Source organism: Salvelinus fontinalis, unplaced genomic scaffold (genome assembly GCF_029448725.1).
Source record: "Salvelinus fontinalis isolate EN_2023a unplaced genomic scaffold, ASM2944872v1 scaffold_1334, whole genome shotgun sequence".
NCBI classification, from domain to species: Eukaryota; Metazoa; Chordata; class Actinopteri; order Salmoniformes; family Salmonidae; genus Salvelinus; species Salvelinus fontinalis.
This window is the reverse complement of record NW_026601543.1, coordinates 1-25,195: the sequence shown is the minus strand read 5'-3', so window position 1 is coordinate 25,195 and position 25,195 is coordinate 1. Positions and strand designations below refer to the sequence as shown.

Here is a 25,195-nt window from a genome sequence, read left to right as displayed (position 1 = left end):
GATGTTAATGGTCACATACACATGGTTAGCGGATGTTAATGGTCACATACACATGGTAGGCAGATGTTAATGCGACTGTAGCGAAATGCTTGTGCTTCTAGTTCCGACAATGCAGTAATATCTAACAAGTAATCTAACAAATTCACAACAACTACCGTATACACACAAATGTAAGGGATGAATAAGAATATGTACATATAAATACATGGATGAGCGATTGCCGTGCGTCATTGGTAGATGCAGTAAATGGTATAGAATACTGTATATACATATGAGGGTAATGTAGCATGTGAACATTATTAAAGTTGCGTTATTTAAAGTGACTAGTGATACCTTTTATTAGGTCCATTTATTAAAGTGGCCAGAGATTGAGTCTGTATGTTGGCAGCAGCCTCTCAATGTTAGTGATGGCAGGTTAACCTCTACTTCCTCACAAACCCGGATCCGGTAGCACCCCCATCAGTAAAAAAGCTGACTAGCATAGCCTAGCATAGCGTCACAAGTAAATACTAGCATCTAAATATCATTAAATCACAAGTCCAAGACACATGTTTTACAGGGAAGACACAATATGTAAGTCTATTAGCTAACCACGTTAGCAAAAGACACAACTTTTGTTACTCCACCATTTTCTTACTGCATCAGTAGCTATCACAAATTCGACCAAATAAAGATATAGATAGCCACTAACCAAGAAACAACTTCATCAGATGACAGTCTAATAACATATTTATTGTATAGCATATGTTTTGTTAGAAAAATGTGCATATTTCAGGTATAAATCATAGTTTACCATTGCAGCCACCATCACAACTCTCACCAAAGCAACTAGAATAACTACAGAGACCATCGTGTATTACCTAAATACTCATCATAAAACATTTTTGAAAAATACACAGCGTACAGAAAATGAAAGACAAAGATCTTGTGAATCCAGCCAATATTTCAGATTTTCTAAGTGTTTTACAGCGAAAACACAATATAGCATTATATTAGCTTACTACAATAGCCACCCACACAACAGCATTGATTCAAGCCAAAAATAGCAATAACGTATAAACCACCAAAAGATATACATTTTTTCACTGACCTGCTCAGAATTCTTCAGATGACAGTCCTATAACATCATATTACACAATACATATAGAGTTTGTTCGAAAATGTGCATATTTAGCGGCACAAATCGTGGTTATACAATGAGAAAAGTAGCCAAGCTGTCAACAATATGTCGGGAGAAATCTTGGGAGAGGCACCTATTCTAATCGATAACTAATCATAAACTTGACTAAAAAATACAGGTTGGACAGCAAATGAAAGATACATTAGTTCTTAATGCAATCGCTGTGTTACATTTTTAAAATTAACGTTACTACAATATACAGCGTGCGTTAAAGCGAGAACGCACCGAAATTAATGGCGGATTTATTATTTGACATTTGTCAACATAAATACGAATTAACAACATAAAGATTGCTTACTATTTGCTGAGCTTCCATCAGAATCTTGGGCAAGGTGTCCTTTCTCCAGAACAATCGTCTTTTGATGCATTTTACATTTTTCAACAGAACAACGAATTAACAGCATAAATACTTCTTACTTTTTGATGTGCTTCCATCAGAATCTTGGGAAAGTTGTCCTTTGTCCAAAAGAATCGTTGCTCGGTTGTAGAATGTAGTCTTCAGCGTTGCAATTAGCAGTAAACATTAGCCATGTGGACCAGACATACCCAACCCCCTAGAACGTAACACAAATAAATACCCGAAAATCGCAATATACTGACATAAACTGATATAACTCGGTTTAAAATAACAACATTATGATGTCTTTAACAGCTATATCGAATAAAAACAGAGCCGGATATATCTAAGAGCTATAACCGTAGCTTTCTAGTATGACATGCCAAGGTCCTTCCTGCGTCAGAGCGAAGACGACAAAGACCGGACCCTTCGTTCCCAAGCCATTTATAAGCTCTCAGATCTGCCTAGAGACTCCACTTCAAATCTCACTATTCGCTGACATCCAGGGGAAGGCGTATGTAGTGCATCTCAACCAATAGAAGACAGGCAAATGAATAAACTGACCTGGGAACAGCTTGCAGAATTTAGCATTCTCACATCCTCATAGGAAAATTGCTCTAAGTCCAGTTCTGTTTCACTCACAGACATAATTCAAACGGTTTTAGAAACTAGAGAGTGTTTTATATCCAATAGTAATAATAATATGCATATTGTACGAGCAAGAATTGAGTACGAGGCAGTTTAATTTGGGAACGAAATTATTACAAAGTGAAAACAGCACCCCCTATTGAGAAGAAGTTTTAACAGTCTGATGGCCTTGAGATAGAAGCTGTTTTTCAGTCTCACGGTCCCAGCTTTGATGCAACTGTACTGACCTCGCCTTCTGGATGATAGCGGTGTGAACAGGCAGTGAATTGGGTGGTTGTTGTCCTTGATGATCTTTTTGGCCTTCCTGTGACATCGAGTGGTGTAGGTGTCCTGGCGGGCAGGTAGTTTGCCCCGGTGATGCGTTGTGCAGACCGGACCACCCTCTGGAGGGTCTTGCGGTTGAGGGCGGTGCAGTTGCCATACCAGGCGGTGATACAGCCCGACAGGATGCTCTCGATTGTGCGTCTGTAAACGTTTGTGAGTGTGTTCGGTGACAAGACAAATTTCTTCAGCCTCCTGAGGTTGAAGAGTCGCTGTTGCGCCTTCTTCACCACACTGTCTGTGTGGGTGGACCATTTCAGTTTGTCTGTGATGTGTACGCCGAGGAACTAAAAACGTTCCACCTTCTCCACTACTGACCCATCAATGTGGATGGTGGGGGGGGGGGGGGGTGCTCCCTCTGCAGTTTCCTGAAGTCCACGATCATCTGCTTTGTTTTGTTGATGTTGAGTGAGGGGTTATTTTCCTGACACCACACTCCGAGGGCCCTCACCTCTTTCCTGTGGGTCGTCTTGTCGTTGTTGGTAATCAAGCCGACCACTGTAGATTTGTCTGCCAACTTGATGATTGAGTTGGATGCGTGCATGGCCACACAGTCATGGGTGAACAGGGAGTACAGGAGAGGGCTCAGAACGCACCCTTGTGGAGACCCCAGTGTTGAGGATCAACGGGGTGACGATATTGTTTCCTACCTTCGCCACCTGGGGGCAGCCGGTCAGAAAGTCCAGGACCCAGTTGCACAGGGCGGGGTCGAGACCCAAGATCTGGAGCTTAACTTCTCTAGGGTAGGGGGCAGCGTTTAGAATTTTGGATGAAAAGCCCAAATTAAACTGCCTGCTACCCAGGCCCAGAAAATATGATATGCATATAACTGGTTCAATAATTACACATCATTCTTAATACTGTAGCAATTTAGTAACAGTCACATGTTCAAGTATCATCAGCTGATCCTGGAAATCATTTTCTGAATGCCAGTCAAACGACAAACATCACGACATGCAACAACAACCAAAGTGCTTCTTCATTCATTACTCTGGTAAAGACAGTTATGCCGTGCTCCATGTTGGATCCAACATCCCTAACAAATTGATGTTTGTATTGTGTTATTGTCTGCTTGATTTACAGTAGGTTCTCGTTAGTCTGTTTGGACACAGAGATACTTTGCTCTTAATGTGTAGAGAATTGTTCCTTGATGGATGGGCTATTGTACTACACACAGAGCTATTTTCCGTTATTCAGGACATTTAGAATGACATCACATTACAGAGTAGCCTAGTGGGATTATTCACAAAATTATCTGGTGATCAGGTTATGAAATGTCATGACAAAGACATTTTAGTTTCCATGTTTCACCTGTAAATATTAAATTATTTATAGTCATAGGTCTATGTTATTGTTAGGTGAAGTTATGGGTCCTACAGTAGGTCTATGTTATTGTTAGGTGAAGGTGTGGGTCCTACAGTAGGTCTATGTTATTGTTATGGGTCCTACAGTAGGTATATGTTGTTGTTAGGTGAAGTTATGGGTCCTACAGTAGGTCTATGTTGTTGTTAGGTGAAGTTATGGGTCCTACAGTAGGTCTATGTTGTTGTTAGGTGAAGTTATGGGTCCTACAGTAGGTCTATGCTGTTAGGTAAGTTATGGGTCCTACAGTAGGTCTATGTTGTTGTTAGGTGAAGTTATGGGTTCTACAGTAGGTCTATGCTGTTAGGTGAAGTTATGGGTCCTACAGTAGGTCTATGTTATTGTTAGGTGAAGTTATGGGTCCTACAGTAGGTCTATGTTGTTGTTAGGTGAAGTTATGGGTCCTACAGTAGGTCTATGTTGTTGTTAGGTGAAGTTATGGGTCCTACAGTAGGTCTATGTTGTTGTTGGGTGAAGTTATGGGTCCTACAGTAGGTCTATCTTGTTGTTAGGTGAAGTTATTCTCCAATTTGTTAAACACTTAATGTACAAACCCTCAGTTTCAGGCTGATGGCAACGCTAGCTAAAGAGCATTTTACTGGTTGAAGTGTTTTATAAGTATAAAGCAGTTGATTTGCGGCAATAACACAAACATATTAAGCAGGAGATTCAAACGAGTGTTACAGTTATTATCCAAAAGTAGTGTGAAATGCACTCATAAGAAACCTGTAAATGGAGGCTATTTTTGCTGTCAGCCTATGAGAACTCCCCTGAGTTTTCCCCCATAGTGGTGAATTAGTAACTAGCGACACATAGCTTAATGTGAGTTTCCTTGAGTAGCACTCCTGATCTTGCGCTGTAATATTCAGAATACATTGTGGAAAACTAAAATCTTTGTTCACCATTTTTGTTCCAGGCAGATATATTACATCCATAACTAGCGGTTTCTGCAATCAAATTGTGTGGGCATCGCCCTCGTGCTGCAATTTTAGCACAGAACACAGAAAGGGGCCTTTTTTGGAGACCAAAGGTCGTCTGGTCTGGCACACTGCTTAGGTCTTGACTGTGTTGAGTCTTGACTGATAATTGTAAAATAATTTAACAGACATCAATTGTTGTACAACTGCATGGGTATGCTCTGGGCATTACCTTTTACCTCAAATAAACAGTGGATTTCTGCTTTTGTGGGCCCTTAACCGTCTGACTTTGTTGTTCACACCGGAGAGATACGGGACTATCGTGGATCCTCTGGGGAGCCTCAACAACAACATGAGGCTGAAGAGGCAGAGAAGAGTCTCTCCACATCAGAACACCTCAAGAAACACCAGTGGAGACCCACAGGGAAGAAATTTCACCACTGCTCTGACTGTGGGAAGAGATTCACCTCATCAGTAAAACTTAAAATACATCAAAGACATCACACACGAGAGAAACCTTATAGCTGTGCTCAATGTGGGAAGAGTTTTTCTTCTTCTGGCAATCTAACTATACACCATAGAACACACACAGGAGAGAAACAATATAGCTGTGATCAATGTGGGAAGAGTTATAGTCGATCTGGCTATCTAACTATACACAATAGAACACACACAGGAGAGAAACCTTATAGCTGTGGTCAATGTGGGAAGAGTTTTAGTCGATCTGGCTATCTAACTATACACCATAGAACACACACAGGAGAGAAACCTTATAGCTGTGGTCAATGTGGGAAGAGTTTTTATACTTCTAGAAATCTAACTATACACCATAGAACACACACAGGAGAGAATCCATATAGCTGTGATCAATGTGGGAAGAGTTTTAGTCGATCTGGCTATCTAACTATACACCATAGAACACACACAGGAGAGAAACCTTATAGCTGTGGTCAATGTGGGAAGAGTTTTTCTTCTTCTGGCAATCTAACTATACACCATAGAACACACACAGGAGAGAAACGATATAGCTGTGATCAATGTGGGAAGAGTTTTAGTCGATCTGGCTATCTAACTATACACCATAGAACACACACAGGAGAGAAACCATATAGCTGTGATCAATGTGGGAAGAGTTTTAGTCAATCTGGCCATCTGACAGTTCACCAGAGAACACACACAGGAGAGAAAACGTATAGCTGTGGTCAATTTGGGAAGAGTTTTTCTTCTTCTGGCTATCTAACTATACACCAGAGAACACACACAGGAGAGAAATCTTATAGCTGTGGTCAATGTGGGAAGAGTTTTAGTCAATCTGGAGATCTGACAGTGCACCAGAGAACACACACAGGAGAGAAAACGTATAGCTGTGGTCAATTTGGGAAGAGTTTTTCTTCTTCTGGCTATCTAACTATACACCAGAGAACACACACAGGAGAGATTCTGAGCTGTGATCAATGTGGGGAGAGTTTTTCTACTTTTAGACATCTAACTATACACCAGAGAACACACACAGGAGAGAAACCTCTTAGCTGTGACCAGAGATAATCTGATAAAAGATCTCTGATCAAATATCAGAAAATGTATATATGAAGGAGTTGTGTCATGATATCAATGAATTAATGTCACAATGTAGAATGTTTTAACATTGTAGTAGGAGTGTTTTAATGTCTCAATGTAGAATGTTTCAATATATAGTATATTAATATACTCTGCAGTCAGTCAGTCAGAATGTCACAATGTAGAACCCTAAACGTTTGCCCCCTTATCAATTGGTTTCAACATGATATGGATATTAGGCTCATTGGGGGAAATCCAGGCTCTGAATTAAAAGAGTACTATTTATGTGATTTAACACAAAGTGACTAACAAAAAAAGAGTTGTCCTCTAACCAGTGATGTACACATTATTTCCAGAATCAACTTATTTCAACATGATATCGATGAGTTATGACAAATAAGTGTTGTGTTCCTTTGTTTAGCTACCCCTAAATTTAAATGCATCACTCCAATATGTAGCTGACTGTCTTCTGCAGGTTGTCCTCTAACCAGTGAGCTAAAAGATATCTCCCATTTCCATGTTTTTCTTTTGTTGTTAGTTTCAACAGCACGTACAACCTGATCTCCCCCCTAATCGATATCAGTGATTTATTGCTACTTGTCAAAACAACAGCGTTTCTGGTGCTTGTGCAGTTTATAAGGAGATTGTTTTAACAAAAGACAATTATTGTGGCAGATGTTTGTGTATATACCACATGTTAGGTTTTCAATTTATCCCAAACTGTTTCTGCATATTGGTTATTGATTTGGACACGTTAAAACTGTGTTTTGACATTGGGCTATCCCTCCTAGCAAAATGTAATTGAAAAGCCGTTGAAAATAATACTATGCAACCAAATATTTCATATTTACATTTCATGTAACATTTAGTAATGAAAATTATTCATGCAACCAACTGACAGTTTTTTGTGTACAATTATATTGACATTGTTGCCCTGCTTTTAGAGTATCAGGGTTCATTCTCAGATGTGCCAACCCAAATGTACTAGAGCATGACATTGGGGACTGGGCCCCGATCCAACAACATTCCTATCGAGTGAATCCTGAAAAGAGAGAGAAGCTCCACAGTGAGGTGGAAAGTTACTACGGATATTGCAGGAGTTTCCTCTTGAAATCAGACATGTCCGTGGTGAGAACAACCTGGTTGCTGATTGTCTCAAGGGGGGCAGTCAAAATGTTTTGTGTTTTGCGTTTAGCCAGTGTGTTGCCATGGATCACAGTTTATTTTTACTGCACGTTTTTCCGTATTGGAGATGTGTTTTGATTTGATTTGAGTTTTGTTTGGGCTCCAAGGGGACGAGAGTTCTAGAAGCGAGTGAGTTTTAGGAAGACGAGAGTTCTAGAAGCTATAGAAAGAAAAATCTTTGTGGGAATAATAAAAAATAAATATTGTTTTTAATTGTTGTTTGGCAGTAGACAGACACCATGTTTATATTGGTGAAGGTGAAGCATTGTTGTTGATTATAATGTGAAATGGAAGTTGTTTTCTGTTGTTAGTGAGCAAACTCTTAAGGTGTTAGTTAGTCTTTGGTTTTTCCATTTATGTTTTGAGGTTGGACTTTAGCACGTATAGCTCGTTAGCACGTAGGACGCACTGATTGGTGTCACCTCGTTAGTCAGTATGTGTTACACCTGTGCTGGCTTGTCCATCTCGTTAGTGGGAAGGTGTTTCACCTGAGCTGGTCCAAGTTCTATTTAAGAGTGTCTGGCCACGTGCTCCAGTTGTCTTGATAGATGTGGAGAGTCAACACCTTTAGTTGCTCCACCTTTTTGGTTTGCTTCCTGTCTTTAAGTTTGGTGTAGGTTTTTCTTTTGTTTTACTCTTCTTGGGCAGATTTAGTGGGTCTCATGGTGGGTGTCTTTTAGGTCCCAGTTGTTGTAACTAGTCAACTTTCAGTGGACACGGAGAGCAAAACTGCAACATTATGTTATAATACTTTTATTGAATCAAATGGTTGTTTTATGCAACAGAATAGAGGGTTCTTAGAACTATAGTGTCTGTGTTCTACTGAGGATGGGCCTCTGGGAGATAACACTGACAGGAGATTTACAATGTCTTTTGGGTGATAAAACCTAAAGAGACCGCATTCCAGAGCATGAGTTAATGTTTCTGTTCTATATGGTACCAGGGAGAGATGACCCCAGGGCCAGACCCTGGTCTCTACACACAGAGTACTGTTTTTACAGCAGATACTGTCTGCTGAGAATTATAAGTATCTTTCATACAAATCTTAACCTTGTGACCCGTTCTGTACGTTTATTGTTGGTCATGTAGATTGAAAGGGGTGTATCTTGGCTATAAAAGACCTTTGTACTTTTGTCTCGTGGCTCTCAACAAATCTCTGTGGGTGATTTGTTGACCAGCCATCATTATCGTAGAGCACTCAATTGAATCACTTTATGTGTGTGTTGTATTGACCTGCTCCCTTATTATTAAGTGAATAAAGATTTAGTTTAAGAATAACTCTGACTTGTGTGATAAGTTTATCTCCTCATTTGATATGAAAGAAATTAACCACATTTGGGGATGTTAATCTTCACTTGGTGACGCTCCTGACGACCTGGTAAATGGTGCACCAGGGATCCCTTTAACATGGGATCTCAGGGAGACCACACTCCTGACGACCTGGTAAATGGTGCACGAGGGATCCCTTTAACATGGGATCTCAGGGAGACCACACTCCTGACGACCTGGTAAATGGTGCACGAGGGATCCCTTTAACATGGGATCTCAGGGAGACCACACTCCTGACGACCTGGTAAATGGTGCACGAGGGATCCCTTTAACATGGGATCTCAGGGAGACCACACTCCTGACGACCTGGGTAAATGGTGCACGAGGGATCCCTTTAACATGGGATCTCAGGGAGACCACACTCCTGACGACCTGGGTAAATGGTGCACGAGGGATCCCTTTAACATGGGATCTCAGGGAGACACTTGGGGAACGGAGCAGATGAACCCACCTTTGATCTGAGAGGCAGCGAGCCGAGTGGATACCACATCTCCAACCTAGTTTTTTTTATAGAAAGTGGTGAGCGAAACACTTAAAGTGTAGTTTTTAGAAAATCCTCGTAGGCTCTGAGAGTGTATTCCTGTGTGAGGGGGGCACCTTGGAGGCGTAAACAGGGCCCAGGCAGTAGGCTCTGAGTGAACTGGATGAAAACTATAATCTGTGTTTACTAGTTAAGACAATTTATGATATAGTATAAGATAGTAAGGTGCACCTGTCATTGTTTAAAACCTGTAATTGTTTTAAACCTGGACCCCATTTTAGAAGTATTGAAAGATGTAAATGTATGAGTTGCATTATCCTAGGAACTAACCATGAGATAGAAATGTGAAAATATTCCTGCAGGTTAAAATATTGTTCAAAAACAACTAATTGATTAGGTATGTTTGAGAATAGCATTGTGTGACTGTGATATGAGAGTTTCGTGACTGTGGAAATGAGAGATGTGTGACTGTGATATGTGAGTTGTGTGACTGAGTCTTAATCAGAAGTTTGGTTAGTAACATAGAGATCTATAGTTCCTCACAGAGATCTATAGTTCCTCACAGAGATCTATAGTTCCTCCTAGAGATCTATAGTTCCCCACAGAGATCTATAGTTCCTCACAGAGATCTATAGTTCCTCACAGAGATCTATAGTTCCCCACAGAGATCTATAGGTCCTCACAGAGATCTATAGTTCCTCCTAGAGATCTATAGTTCCTGTGAACTGACGTTGAACCGGGCAGTCAGCTGCTGCTGCTCCAATACAGTATGAGGTGAGACGGTGAACTGACGTTGAACCGGGCAGTCAGCTGCTGCTGCTCCAATACAGTATGAGGTGAGACGGTGAACTGATGTTGAACCGGGCAGTCAGCTGCTGCTGCTCCAATACAGTATGAGGTGAGACGGTGAACTGACGTTGAACCGGGCAGTCAGCTGCTGCTGCTCCAATACAGTATGAGGTGAGACGGTGAACTGACGTTGAACCGGGCAGTCAGCTGCTGCTGCTCCAATACAGTATGAGGTGAGACGGTGAACTGATGTTGAACCGGGCAGTCAGCTGCTGCTGCTCCAATACAGTATGAGGTGAGACGGTGAACTGATGTTGAACCGGGCAGTCAGCTGCTGTTATTCATTCTGTACTATGAGTCTATCAAATCAAATGTTATTAGTCACATGCGCCGAATACAACAGGCGTAGTGAAATGCTTACAGTGAATTCTTACAGTGAAATGCTGACTTACAAGCCCCTAACCAACAATGCAGTTTTAAAAAGTACAAATAAGAAATAAAAGGAACAAGTAATTAAAGAGCAGAAGTTAAATAACAATAGCTAGACTATATACAGGGGGTACCGGTACAGAGTCAATGTGAAGACTATATACAGGGGGTACTGGTACAGTCAATGTGGAGACTATATACAGGGGGTACCGGTACAGAGTCAATGTGTGCGGCCACCGGTTAGTTGAGGTAATTGAGGTAATAAGTACATGTAGGTCGAGTTATTAAAGTGACCATGCATAGATGATAACAGAGGGTGTGTGGGAGGGGCCCTTCCTCTGACACCGCCTGGTATAGAGGTCCTGGATGGCAGGAAGCTTGGCCCCAGTGATGTACTGTGCTGTACGCACTACCCTCTGTATTAGGGTAGTGCTATACCAGGCAGTTGCTATACCAGGCAGTGATGCAACCAGTCAGGATGCTCTCGATGGTGCAGCTTTAGAACCTTTTGAGGACCTGAGGACCCATGCTAAATCTTTTCAGTCTCCTGAGGGGGAATAGGTTTTGTAGTGCCGTCTTCACGATTGTCTTGGTGTGCTTGGTCCATGTTAGTTTGTTGGTGATGTGGACACCAAGGAACTTGAAGCTCTCAACCTGCTCCGCTACAGCCCCTTCAATGAGAATGGGGGCGTGCTCTGTCTTCCTTTTCCTGTAGTCCACAATCATCTTCTTTGTCTTGATCACGTTGAGGGAGAGGTTGTTGTCCTGGCACCACACGGCCAGGTCTCTGACCTCCTCCGTATAGGGTGTCTCCTCGTTGTTGGTGATCACTGTTGTGGCATCGGCAAACTTAATGATGGTGTTGGAGTCGTGCCTGGCCGTGCAGTCATGAGTGAACAGGGAGTACAGGAGTGGGCTGAGCACGCACCCCTGAGGGGCCCCTGTGTTGAGGATCAGCGTGGCGGATGTGTTGTTACCTACCCTTAAAAAACATGAGCTGGCGCACACCCAGAAAAATAGTTTGTGTGGAGGTGCTGACTAACGGCGAATAAACTATAAACTATCAAAATAAAGTCGCACACTCCATGTTTAACCTCTACTTCCTCACAAACCCGGGTCCGGGAGCACCCCCATCAGTAAAAAAAGCTGACTAGCATAGGCTAGCATAGCGTCACAAGTAAATATTAGCATCTAAATATCATTAAATCACAAGTCCAAGACACCAGATGAAAGATACACATCTTGTGAATCAAGCCATCATTTCTGATTTTTAAAATGTTTTACAGGGAAGACACAATATGTAAATCTATTAGCTAACCACGTTAGCAAAAGACACCACTTTTTTTACTCCACCCTTTTCTTACTGCATCAGTAGCTATCACAAATTCGACCAAATAAAGATACAAATAGCCACTAACCAAGAAACACTTTCATCAGATGACAGTCTGATAACATATGCTATACAATAAATATGTTTTGTTAGAAAAATTTGCATATTTCAGGTATAAATCATAGTTTACCATTGCAGCCACCATCACAACTCTCACCAAAGCGACTAGAATAACTACGGAGACCATCGTGTATTACCTAATTACTCATCATAAAACATGTTTTTTTTTAAATACACAGCGTACAGCAAATGAAAGACACAGATCTTGTGAATCCAGCCAATATTTCAGATTTTCTAAGTGTTTTACAGCGAAAACACAATATAGCGTTATATTAGCTTACCACAATAGCAAACATCACAACAGCATTGATTCAAGCCAAATATAGCGATAACGTATAAACCACCAAAATATATACATTTTTTCACTAACCTTCTCAGAATTCTTCAGATGACAGTCCTATAACATCATATTACACAATGCATATAGAGTTTGTTCGAAAATGTGCATATTTAGCGGCACAAATCGTGGTTATACAATGAGAAAAGTAGCAAAGCCGCCCAGAAATTGTCAGGAGAAATCTTTGGAGAGGCCCCTTTTCTAATCAGTAACTAATCCAAAACTTGACTAAAAACTACAGGTTGGACAGCAATTGAAAGACAAATTAGTTCTTAATGCAATCGCTGTGTTACATTTTTTAAATTAACGTTACTTCAACATACAGCGTGCGCTAAAGCGAGGCTGCACTGCAATTATTGGCGGCTTATGCATTTGACATTTTTCAACAGAACAACGAATTATCAGCATAAATAGTTCTTACTTTTTGATGAACTCCCATCAGAATCTTGGGAAGGGTGTCCTTTGTCCAAAAGAATCGTTGCTAGGTTGTAGAACGTCCTCTTCAACGTTGCAATTAGCAGTAAACATTAGCCATGTGGCAAAGACGTGTCCGACTCACTAAAACGTAGTGACAAATAAATACAATACATACAGTATAAATAAATATCAGAAAATCGCAATATACCGATATAAACTGATATAATTCGGTTTAATATAACAAGATTATGATGTCTTTCTTTCTATCCAATAGTAATAATAATATGCATATTGTACAAGCAAGAATTGAGTACGAGGCAGTTTAATTTGGGAACGTCATTATTACAAAGTGCGAACAGCTCCCCCTATTGACAAGAAGTTTTAATACAAACGAGCTACAAAAATCTCTGAAACTGGAAACACATCTCCCTCACTAGCTTTAAGCACCAGCTGTCAGAGAAGCTCACAGATTACTGCACCTGTACATAGCACAACTATAATTTAGCCCAAACAACTACCTCTTTCCCCACTGTATTTATTTAGCTCCTTTGCACCCCATTATTTCTATCTCTACTTTGCACATTGTTCCACTGCAAATCTACCATTCCAGTGTTTTACTTGCTATATTGTATTTACTTCGCCACCATGGCCTTTTTTTTGCCTTCACCTTCCTTATCTCACCTCACTTGCTCACATTGTATATAGACTTATTTTTCTACTGTGTTATTGACTGTATGTTTGTTTTACTCCATGTGTAACTCTGTGTTGTTGTGTGTGTCAAACTGCTTTGTTTTATCTTGGCCAGGTCGCAGTTGTAAATGAGAACTTGTTCTCAACTGGCCGACCTGGTTAAATAAAGGAGAAATAAATAACACATAATAATACAAAAATGTAGCAGCAGTGTAGACCTAGTCTGTTCATTATATACATCTACATGATGTGTTGTTACACCATGTAGGAGCAGTATAGACCAAGTCTGTTCATTATATACATCTACATGATGTATTGTTACACCATGTAGGAGCAGTATAGACCAAGTCTGTTCATTATATACATCTACATGATGTATTGTTACACCATGTAGGAGCAGTATAGACCTAGTCTGTTCATTATATACATCTACATTATGTATTGTTACACCATGTAGGAGCAGTATGGACCTAGTCTGTTCATTATATACATCTACATGATGTATTGTTACACCATGTAGGAGCAGTATAGACCAAGTCTGTTCATTATATACATCTACATGATGTATTGTTACACCACGTAGGAGCAGTATAGACCAAGTCTGTTCATTATATACATCTACATGATGTATTGTTACACCATGTAGGAGCAGTATAGACCTACAGTAGCTAGCTCCTAATTTAGATGTAATATAACTTAATGAAACTGCCTTAAATATGCTGTGGTAACTATTTATTATTCGCACAAATCAATCAACACATTCCTGTCTTTGTATGTCTCAATATAATGGTATTATTTATTTAAATCAATTTACAATAATCTTTGTCTGAAAATAAAATATGATCCTCAACTGCGTTTCCCCTCCAGTCAGCAGACGGCGATGTGCGTCTTTCAGGCGACGCTGCCAGCGTGACGTATAATCTAGTGGACGGTTCTTCATAAACAGCTCGTCAACCACCTCGGTAGCTTGCTAGCCAACATAGCAGAAAGATTCAAGCTATTTATACGCTTTCGATGTATATTAGCTACTGTGTTTTAGACACACTTCTGTCGTATCTACTTGTTAACCTATTTAATATTACGTTATTTTGTATTAGTCAGCTATAGTAGCTGGCTGGTTAAATTAGCACTAGCCTAGTCGCTAATGATAGCTAGCTAGCTAACATCCCCGAACATGAGCTCACTAAACTTCTCCCCTCTTGTTAAAGAAGAGGCGGTCTGCTGGACGGAGAAAGAAGCTCTGGGGCTGAACATTGTCGTGAAAGAGGAGGAGGATGTCACAGTAAAACAAGAAGTAGAGGATGAGGTTGTTACAGTGAAAGAAGAAGATAAAGACGTTTCAGTGAAAGAAGAGGAAGATGCGTTCAGAGTGAAAGAGGAGGATGCAGTTTTTGGAGTGAAGAAGGAAGGGGAGATTACTGTCACATTGAAAGATGAAGAGGTGGAGATAGGAGATCTGAGTAACACCAGTAAGTACCGCCTTAAATTTGTTTTTAACTTTGGATATTCAGAGTTGGCTCGTCAATACCTCTTCAATGGAGGGCCCAGGATGATGACTGATATGTCTAGAATCAGACGACGTAGAGAACAAGCTACCCCTTGTTTTCTCTGTTCCGTTTCCAAAAAGTGACTTAACATTTATATTTCAGAAGGGTCTATCTGCTGACCGCAGACTGGGGGGCACGGCATGTAGTGATTTTCATGTAGTGATGTTTTACTACACACCGTGCCCCCCAATAGTGCCATGTGAGAGTTGGGTTGGCTACAACAAAGATTATGAATATACTGACAAGATGTCTCTCCGCCCTAACAAGGGGAGTCATTGTCCACAAAGCGGCATTGTGGGTTGTCTAGCTCCCGCCTATCCTTTCTTTGGATTGGTGGATTCATCTTATTATTGTAATCTATTGTTTATATTCTATGAGGGTTGTTGTCGTCAACCGCCTGTATTCAATGGAGAGAGATGCTAAGCTATTAGCATGAATATGCACCGCCTGTATTCAATGGAGAGAGATGCTAAGCTACTAGCATGAATATGCACCGCCTGTATTCAATGGAGAGAGATGCTAAGCTACTAGCATGAATATGCACCGCCTGTATTCAATGGAGAGAGATGCTAAGCTACTAGCATGAATATGCACCGCCTGTATTCAATGGAGAGAGATGCTAAGCTACTAGCATGAATATGCACCGCCTGTATTCAATGGAGAGAGATGCTAAGCTACTAGCATGAATATGCGTAGCGATCTGGAGACAACTCCTATAGTGTTTTTATCAAAGTTGTCGGTATGTCACGTGTCCACATAACAACTGAAGCATTACGAAACTTCTGTTGGACCAAGTAAACCTCACGTAGCAAATAAGCCATTCATTATGTTGTTGACCAAATTCAACACTTTCCACATTGGGTTGATAATTGTTTCCACTTGGATACAACCTACTGTAACCTACTGGCATGAACTAGAGAGTTACAACCTACTGTAACCTACTGGCATTACCTAGAGAGATACAACATACTGTAACCTACTGGCATGACCTAGAGAGATACAACCTACTGTAGCCTACTGGCATGACCTAAAGAGATACAACCTACTGTAGCCTACTGGCATGACCTAGAGAGATACAACCTACTGTAGCCTACTGGCATGACCTAGAGAGATACAACCTACTGTAGCCTACTGGCATGACCTAGAGAGTTACAACCTACTGTAACCTACTGGCATGACCTAGAGAGTTACAACCTACTGTAACCTACTGGCATGACCTAGAGCGTTACAACCTACTGTAACCTACTGGCTTGACCTAGAGAGCTAAAGTTGTAAAATTCCTGGATTTTAAATGAATATTTTCCAGTAATAATGATAATTTGTATCTTCCTATCCACATTTGGGATCCCTCTCCTTTGTCGTCCTCTCTACACCAATAACAGACAACTACTGTGGGACTCCCAATCACGGCCGGATGTGATACAGCCTGGATTCGAACCAGGGACTGTAGTGACACCTCTTGCACTGAGATGCAGTGGCTTAGACCGCTGTGTCCGTGTGTGTGTTTAACTTTTTAACTGTACTAGAATGTTAAAAGGCCGCTAAAATTTTAAATATCGGTTATCGGTATCGTTTACTGGGGCAAGGAAAATATTGGATATCGGTATTGGCCAAAAATGTAATATCGGTGCATCCCTTTATTCTAAAATGTATCACAATACCCCATAATGACATCACAATACCCCATAATGACATCACAATACCCCATAATGCCAAAGCAAAAACAGGTTTAGTTTTTTTTCAAATGTATTGAAACTATTCCCCAGGATAACTAGTCTTAGAGTAATGTAAGAACCCAGGATAACAAGTCTCAGAGTAATGTTAGATCCCAGGATAACTCGTCTCAGAGTAATGTAAGAACCCAGGATAACAAGTCTCAGAGTAATGTAAGAACCCAGGATAACTAGTCTTAGAGTAATGTAAGAACCCAAAATAACAAGTCTCAGAGTAATGTAAGATCCCAGGATAACTCGTCTCAGAGTAATGTAAGAACCCAGGATAACAAGTCTCAGAGTAATGTAAGAACCCAGGATAACTAGTCTTAGAGTAATGTAAGAACCCAGAATAACAAGTCTCAGAGTAATGTAAGATCCCAGGATAACTCGTCTCAGAGTAATGTAAGAACCCAGGATAACAAGTCTCAGAGTAATGTAAGAACCCAGGATAACTAGTCTCAGAGTAATGTAAGATCCCAGGATAACTAGTCTCAGAGTAATGTAAGATCCCAGGATAACTAGTCTCAGAGTAATGTAAGATCCCAGGATAACTAGTCTCAGAGTAATGTAAGAACCCAGGATAACAAGTCTCAGAGTAATGTAAGAACCCAGGATAACTAGTCTCAGAGTAATGTAAGATCCCAGGATAACTCGTCTCAGAGTAATGTAAGAACCCAGGATAACAAGTCTCAGAGTAATGTAAGAACCCAGGATAACTAGTCTCAGAGTAATGTAAGATGCTTGGAAAAAGAAGCTGAAAAGAATAACAGAACGGCACCATTAGAACTAAAATGTGTCGCCTGGATGTCAGACCCCCAATCCTCCAAACTGTAAATAAATAAAATGTGTATCCTGGATGTCAGACCCCCAACCCTCCAAACTGTAAATAAATAATAAAATGTGTCTCCTTGGCAACATTAGAACCTCGGCACGTTTACTGTAAATGTCGAGACAAAGGAATGATGTAAAGAAATAATCCAAAATATTTTTGTCAATGAGACAGTATATAAACAAAGGAATGACCGAACCCCCTTTGGTGACTGAATGCTTGTAAGGAAAACTAGATGATCAAAACATTAGATCACATCAAATAAGCCCGAGTGGTTTCACCTCCTCCCAGACTATACTGGATACTACAGTTATAACTATACATAGTTATACAGGATACTACAGTTATACAGGATACTACAGTTATAACTATACATAGTTATACAGGATACTACAGTTATACTGGATACTACAGTTATACAGGATACTACAGTTATACAGGATACTACAGTTATACAGGATACTACAGTTATAGAGGATACTACAGTTATAGAGGATACTACAGTTATACAGGATACTACAGTTATACAGGATACTACAGTTATAACTATACATAGTTATACAGGATACTACAGTTATACTGGATACTACAGTTATACTGGATACTACAGTTATACAGGATACTACAGTTATACAGGATTCTACAGTTATAACTATACATAGTTATACAGGATACTACAGTTATAGAGGATACTACAGTTATAGAGGATACTACAGTTATAGAGGATACTACAGTTATACAGGATACTACAGTTATACAGGATACTACAGTTATAACTATACATAGTTATACAGGATACTACAGTTATACTGGATACTACAGTTATACTGGATACTACAGTTATACAGGATACTACAGTTATACAGGATTCTACAGTTATAACTATACATAGTTATACAGGATACTACAGTTATACAGGATACTACAGTTATACAGGATACTACAGTTATAGAGGATACTACAGTTATAGAGGATACTACAGTTATACAGGATACTACAGTTATACAGGATACTACAGTTATAACTATACATAGTTATTCCAAAAGTGGGCTACATACTATCCACTGTTTGCAAGCCACCGTTGCTGATCTATTTTATTTATTTATTTCTCCTTTATTTAACCAGGTAGGCAAGTTGAGAACAAGTTCTCATTTACAACTGCGACCTGGCCAAGATAAAGCAAAGCAGTTCGACACATACAACACACAGAGTTACACATGGAGTGTAACAAACATACAGTCAATAATACAGTAGAAAAATAAGTCTATATACAATGTGAGCAAATGAGGTAAATGCAAAAAAAGGCCATGGTGGCAAAGTAAATACAATATAGCAAGTAAAACACTGGAATGGTAGATTTGCAGTGGAAGAATGTGCAAAGTAGAAATAGAAATAATGGGGTGCAAAGGAGCAAAATAAATACAGTAGGGGAAGAGGTAGTTGTTTGGGCTAAATTATAGATGGGCTATGTACAGGTGCAGTAATCTGTGAGCTGCTCTGACAGCTGGTGCTTAAAGCTAGTGAGGGAGATAAGTGTTTCCAGTTTCAGAGATTTTTGTAGTTCGTTCCAGTCATTGGCAGCAGAGAACTGGAAGGAGAGGCGGCCAAAGGAGGAATTGGTTTTGGGGGTGACCAGAGAGATATACCTGCTGGTGGTATCCAATCCACCTACCTCATCCCCATGTTTTTATTTACTTTTGTTGCTCTTTTGCACACCAGTATTTCTACTTGCACATCATCATCTGCACATCTATCACTCCAGTGTTAATTTGCTAAATTGTAATTAATTTGCTACTACGGCCTATTTATTGCCTTATTGCCTTTATTGCCTCTGTACTCCATTTGCACACACTGTATTGTTCATGACGTCCTCCAGTGATTAAAAAAATAAAACTTTTCCTGTTGAAAGTGATATATAAATACAGTAAAGTATAAACACACGAAAGAGAAACAAATAAATGTTTTGAGCAAAATAGTGTTTTTTTAGACAACTGCAAACTAGAAGGAGTGAGTGATGTCATAGTAAGGCCTTCAAGGAGTTGGCTTGATGGGAAGTCGTGATGTCATCCAATAGGAGACTGATCTTCATGTGAATATTCATTATTCTTTTTAAAATCCTTCCTGTTCTGTCAAGTTGGTTGTTGATCATTGCTAGAAAGCCATTTTCAAGTCTTTCCATAGATTTTTAAAGATGATTTAAGTGCAAACTGTAACTAGGCCACTCAGGAACATTCAATGTCATCTTGGTAAGGTCCTCCAGCGTCGATTTGGCCTTGTGGTTTAGGTTATTGTCCTGTTAGGACAGTTTTTTGTATTCAGATCTCTGAAATGCACTCTACCCACGTAACATTTAATTTCCTTATATTATTATTAAAACAGTTTTCATAGGCACAGAAATTCCAAATCATTTCAGAGTTTGCTAAATTCAATGGTTCTAACCGAGAGTCACCTTAACTTTATTGACAACACCCAAATGGATACTGTCATTAATGTGGTTCTTCAATAATTACACATAATACTTAATACTGTAGCTGTTTAGTTACAGTCACATGTTCAACTATCATCAGAAGATCCAGGAAATCATTTTCTGAATGCCAGTCAAATGACAAACATCACGACATGCAACAACAACCAAAGTGCTTCTTCATTCATTACTCTGGTAAAGACAGTTATGCCGTGCTCCACGTTGGATCCAACATCCCTAACAAATTGGTGTTTATAATGTTATTGTCTGCTTGATTTAATGTAGGGTCTCGTTAGTCTGTTTGGACACAGAGATACATACCTCATAATGTGTAGAGAACTGTTCCTTGGTGGATAGGCTATTGTACAACACACAGAGCTATTTTCCTATATTTGTAGTTAGGTGAAGTTATGGGTCCTACAGTAGGTCTGTTATTGTTAGGTGAAGTTATGGGTCCTACAGTAGGTCTATGTTGTTGTTAGGTGAAGTTATGGGTCCTACAGTAGGTCTATGTTGTTGTTAGGTGAAGTTATAGGTCCTACAGTAGGTCTATGTTATTGTTAGGTGAAGTTATGGGTCCTACAGTAGGTCTATCTTGTTGTTAGGTGAAGTTATGGGTCCTACAGTAGGTCTATGTTGTTGTTAGGTGAAGTTATAGGTCCTACAGTAGGTCTATGTTGTTAGGTGAAGTTATGGGTCCTACAGTAGGTCTATGTTGTTGTTAGGGGAAGTTATGGGTTCTACAGTAGGTCTGTTATTGTTAGGTGAAGTTATGGGTCCTACAGTAGGTGTGATATTGTTATGGGTCCTACAGTAGGTGTGATATTGTTTTGGGTCCTACAGTAGGTGTGATATTGTTATGGGTCCTACAGTAGGTGTGATATTGTTTTGGGTCCTAGAGTACACTATGCTAGGCTGCAATAACAACCAAAGTGCTTCTTTGTTCATTACAGGTATATTTGTTTATTAGGTGAAGTTATGGGCCAATTTGGCAAACAGTGTACAAACCCTCATTGTCAGGTTGATGGAAAAGCCAAAGAGCATTTTACTTGTTGAAGTGTTTTTTAAGTACAAAGCGGTTGATTTGTGATGACACAAACGTTATATTAAGCAGGGCATTCAAACGAGCATTACAATTATAATCTAAAGTAGTGTGAAATGCACTCATAAGCAACCTGGACATGGTGGTTACTCCCCTGAGTTTTCCCCCATTCAGAATACATTGTCAAATAATTTAACAGGCGTCAATTGTTGTACAACTTCATGGGTATCACCTTTTACCTCAAATTAACAGTGGATTTCTGCTGTTGTGGGCCTTTAACCTTCTGTCTGACATTGTCATTCACACAGGAGAGAGACGGGACTATCGTGGATCCTCTGGGGAGCCTCAACAACATCATGATGCTGACGAGGCAGAGAAGAGTCTCTCCACATCAGAACTCAAGAAACACCAGTGGAGAACCACAGGGAAGAAATCTCATTGCTGCTCTGACTGTGGGAAATGTTGCAAATCTTCATCAGAACTTATAATACACCAGCGAGTACACACAGGAGAGAAATCTTATACATGTGATCAATTTGGGAAGAGTTTTACTCAGTCAAGCTCCCTGAAATCCCACCATAGAACACACACAGGAGAGAAACCATATAGCTGTGATCACTGTAGGAAGAGTTTTACTGCATCTGGTAATCTAACTACACACCAGAGAACACACACAGGAGAGAAACCTTATAGCTGTGATCAATGTGGCAAGAGTTTTACTGCATCTAGCGATCTAACTAGACACCAGAGAATACACACAGGAGATAGACCTTATGGCTGTGATCAATGTGGCAAGAGTTTTATTCAGCTACAAACCCTGAAATCACACCGGAGAACTCACACAGGAGAGAAACCTTATAGCTGTGGTCAATGTGGGAAGAGTTTTACTACATCTAGCTATCTGACTACACACCAGAGAACACACACAGGAGATAAACCTCATAGCTGTGATCAATGTGGGAAGAGTTTTAATGATTCTAGTCAACTGATTAGGCACCAGAGAACACACACAGGAGAGAAACCTTACAGCTGTGATCAGTGTGGGAAGAGTTTTACTGATTCTAGTCAACTGATTAGGCACCAGAGAACACACACAGGAGAGAAATCTTATAGCTGTGATCAATGTGACAAGAGATACTCTGATAAAAGGTGTCTGATCAAACATCAGAAAATACATACATGAAGAAGTTGTTTCATGATATCAATGAAATGATGTCACAATGTAGAATGTTTTAACATTGTAGAAGGAGTATTTTAATGATGTCACAATGTAGAACCCTAAGCGTTTGTTCAATTGATTTTAGGGAAAAAGAGGAAAAATCCAGGCTCTGAATTGAAAGAGTATTATTTATGTGATTTATCAAAAAGTGACTAACATAAAAGAGCTGTGTTACACTTACCATGTTGGTGACCCACTTGAATCAAAATGCAACACTTCAAACTATTTCTGCATATTGGTTATTGATTTGGACACGTTAAAACTGTGTTTTGACATTGCACTATTCCCATTTATCAAAATCTCATTCAAAAGACGTTGAAAATAAGACTATGCCTGACGTCCAATATATGTTCTGTCCAGTATATGTTCCGTTGTAGTTGAAAGTGAAAGTTGAAAAGATGTATTTTCGGGTCGATTTTTTTCCAATGACTTAAACTGCTTAATTTCAACGTACTTGCAGCCGATACACCTATAATCAATTTTATTAACAATCTGACATCACTCCAGAATACACCTATAATTTCATAATAGCAATCATAATTATTTCAAACATCCAGCCTGACAAAAGATACATGTTTTATTATTCCATGCCTCACCATTAAGTTAATTATTGCCAATACATATTAACAAAGGGGTGAACATTTGGTTTTGATATTTCATATTATGTAACATTTAGTAATCATAGTTATTCATGCAACCAACTTGACATTTTTGGGTACAATTATATTGACATTGTTACCCTGCTTTTATATCCAACAACATGCCTATCTAGTGAACCCTGAAAAGAGAGAGAAGCTCCGCAGTGAGGTGGAAAGTTACTATGGATATCGCAGGAGTTTCCTCTTGAAATCAGACATGTCCGTGGTAAGGACAACTTGGTTGCTGATTATCTCAAGGGTGGGCAGTCAAATAGGTTTGTGTTTTGCATTTAGCCAGTGAGTTACCATGGTCACAATTTATTCTGACACGTTTTTCTGTGTTGGATATTAGTTTTATCTCTTATTCTTTTCTGTATTTTTTAACTGCACTGTTGGGGGCTCGTAAGTAAGAGTTCCAAGTGTTGTATCCGGCGCATGTGACTAATACAATTTGATTTGAGTTTTGTTTGGGCTCGTTCCAAGGGGACGAGAGTTCTAGAAGCTAGTGAGTTTTAGGAAGATGAGAGTTCTAGAAGCTAGTGGGTTTTAGGAAGATGAGAGTTCTAGAAGCTAGTGAGGTTTAGGAAGACGAGAGTTCTAGAAGCTAGTGAGTTTTAGGAAGATGAGAGTTCTAGAAGCTAGTGAGTTTTAGGATTCTATGGAAAGAAAAATGATTAAAAAAATAATACGATTGTATATTATTATTTAGAAGAACGTGTTTTTTCTTGTTTTTAAATGTTGACAGCCAGTAGACACTATGTTTATATTGTAGAAGGTGAAGCATTGTAGATGATTATGTGAAATGGAAGTTGTAGAGATACTCTGAATGGTTGGCTATGAAAAGCCAACGGACATTTACTCCTGAGGTGCTGACATGTTGCACCCTCGACAACCACTGTGATTATTATTATTTCACCCTGCTGGTCATCTATGAACATTTGAACATCTTGGCCATGTTCTGTTATAATCTCCACCCTGCACAGCCAGAAGAGGACTGGCCACCCCTCAGAGCCTGATTCCTCTCTAGGTTTCTTCCTAGGTTCTTGTCTTTCTAGGGAGTTTTTCCTAGCCACCGTGCTTCTACACCTGCATGGCTTGCTGTTTGGGGTTTTAGGCTGGGTTTCTGTACAGCAATCTGTGACATCAGCTGATGTAAGAAAGGCTTTATAAATACATTTGATTGATTGTACAACTGAATGCATTCAACTGAAATGTGTCTTGGGAGCACTGATTGGTGTCACCTCGTTAGTCAGTATGTGTTACACCTGTGCTGGCTTGTCCATCTCGTTAGTGGGAAGGTGTTTCACCTGAGCTGGTCCAGGTTCTATTTAAGAGTGTCTGGTCCAGTGCTCCAGTTGTCTTGATAGATGTGGAGAGTCAACACCTTTAGTTGCTCCACCTTTTTGGTTTGCTTCCTGTCTTTTAAGTTTGGTGTGGGTTTTTCTTTTGTTTGCCTCTTCTTGGGCAGATTTAGTGGGTCTCATGGTGGGTGTCTTTTAGGTCCCAGTTGTTGTTACTAGTCAACTTTCAGTGGACACCCCCATAGTGTCTTTCAGAGCACCTCCAAAAAACAAGCTTATATTTTGGGTTGGATATTGCATCCAATTAATATTTTAATCAATGGCATTTCCTTAGAATGCTCATTAGTCTTTCAGTTGTTAGTCTTCTGTTTTTTGTGTACTAAATATTTCATTTTTTTATTTGTTTTTTTCTGTGAAGCCATTGTGTTGCATCCATGTCTGAAATGTGCTGTATAAATAAATCTTGATTTGATTTCAACAAATTAAATTAATTAATGTGTTACACCTGTGCTGGCTTGTCCATCTCGTTAGTTGTTTTGTTTGCCTCTTCTTGGGCAGATTTAGTGGGTCTCATGGTGTTTGTCTTTTAGGTCCCAGTTGTTGTTACTAGTCAACTTTCAGTGGACACCCCCATAGTGTCTTTGAGAACCACTCCTAAAACCACACCTGTTTAGTTGTTGTCAGTGACTCTTTGTTAGTTCCCTCTTCTGTTTTTCTTGCTGGGGAACGTAACAACAAACAATGTAGTAAAACAAGTTTATATTTTGGGTTGGATGTTGCAATTCTTAGTATTTTAATCAATGGCATTTCCTTTGAATGTTCAGTAGTCTTTCAGTTGTTAATCTTTTTTATCCTCTTATGTTTGTTGTGGTAAACATTTGTTTATTTTCATTGTTTTTTCCTGTGAAGCCATTGTGTTGCATCCATGTCTGAAATGTGCTGTATAAATAAAGCTTGATTTGATTTGAACATATTGCAAAACAAATTAATCCAATGACCAACCAATCAACA

General features: G+C 39.7%; 1 protein-coding gene across 3 annotated transcripts in view; it reads left to right on the top strand.

Moving 5' to 3' along the window:
- The window catches only part of LOC129849005 (zinc finger protein 239-like), a 29,308-nt gene extending 4,138 nt beyond the window's left edge, over positions 1–25,170 (top strand). The window contains exons 1-2 of one of the 3 annotated variants that reach the window (XM_055916092.1): positions 14,256–14,898; positions 21,335–25,170. In XM_055916092.1, coding sequence (XP_055772067.1) covers positions 14,604–14,898; positions 21,335–22,209 — 1,170 coding nt within the window. In that variant the 5' untranslated portion in view covers positions 14,256–14,603 and the 3' untranslated portion in view covers positions 22,210–25,170. Of the gene's footprint in view, positions 1–14,255; positions 14,899–16,358; positions 16,493–21,334 lie in introns of those variants that run through there. The other 2 variants (XM_055916094.1, XM_055916090.1) reach the window with 2 other exon arrangements.
- Positions 25,171–25,195: the final 25 nt, after the last annotated feature.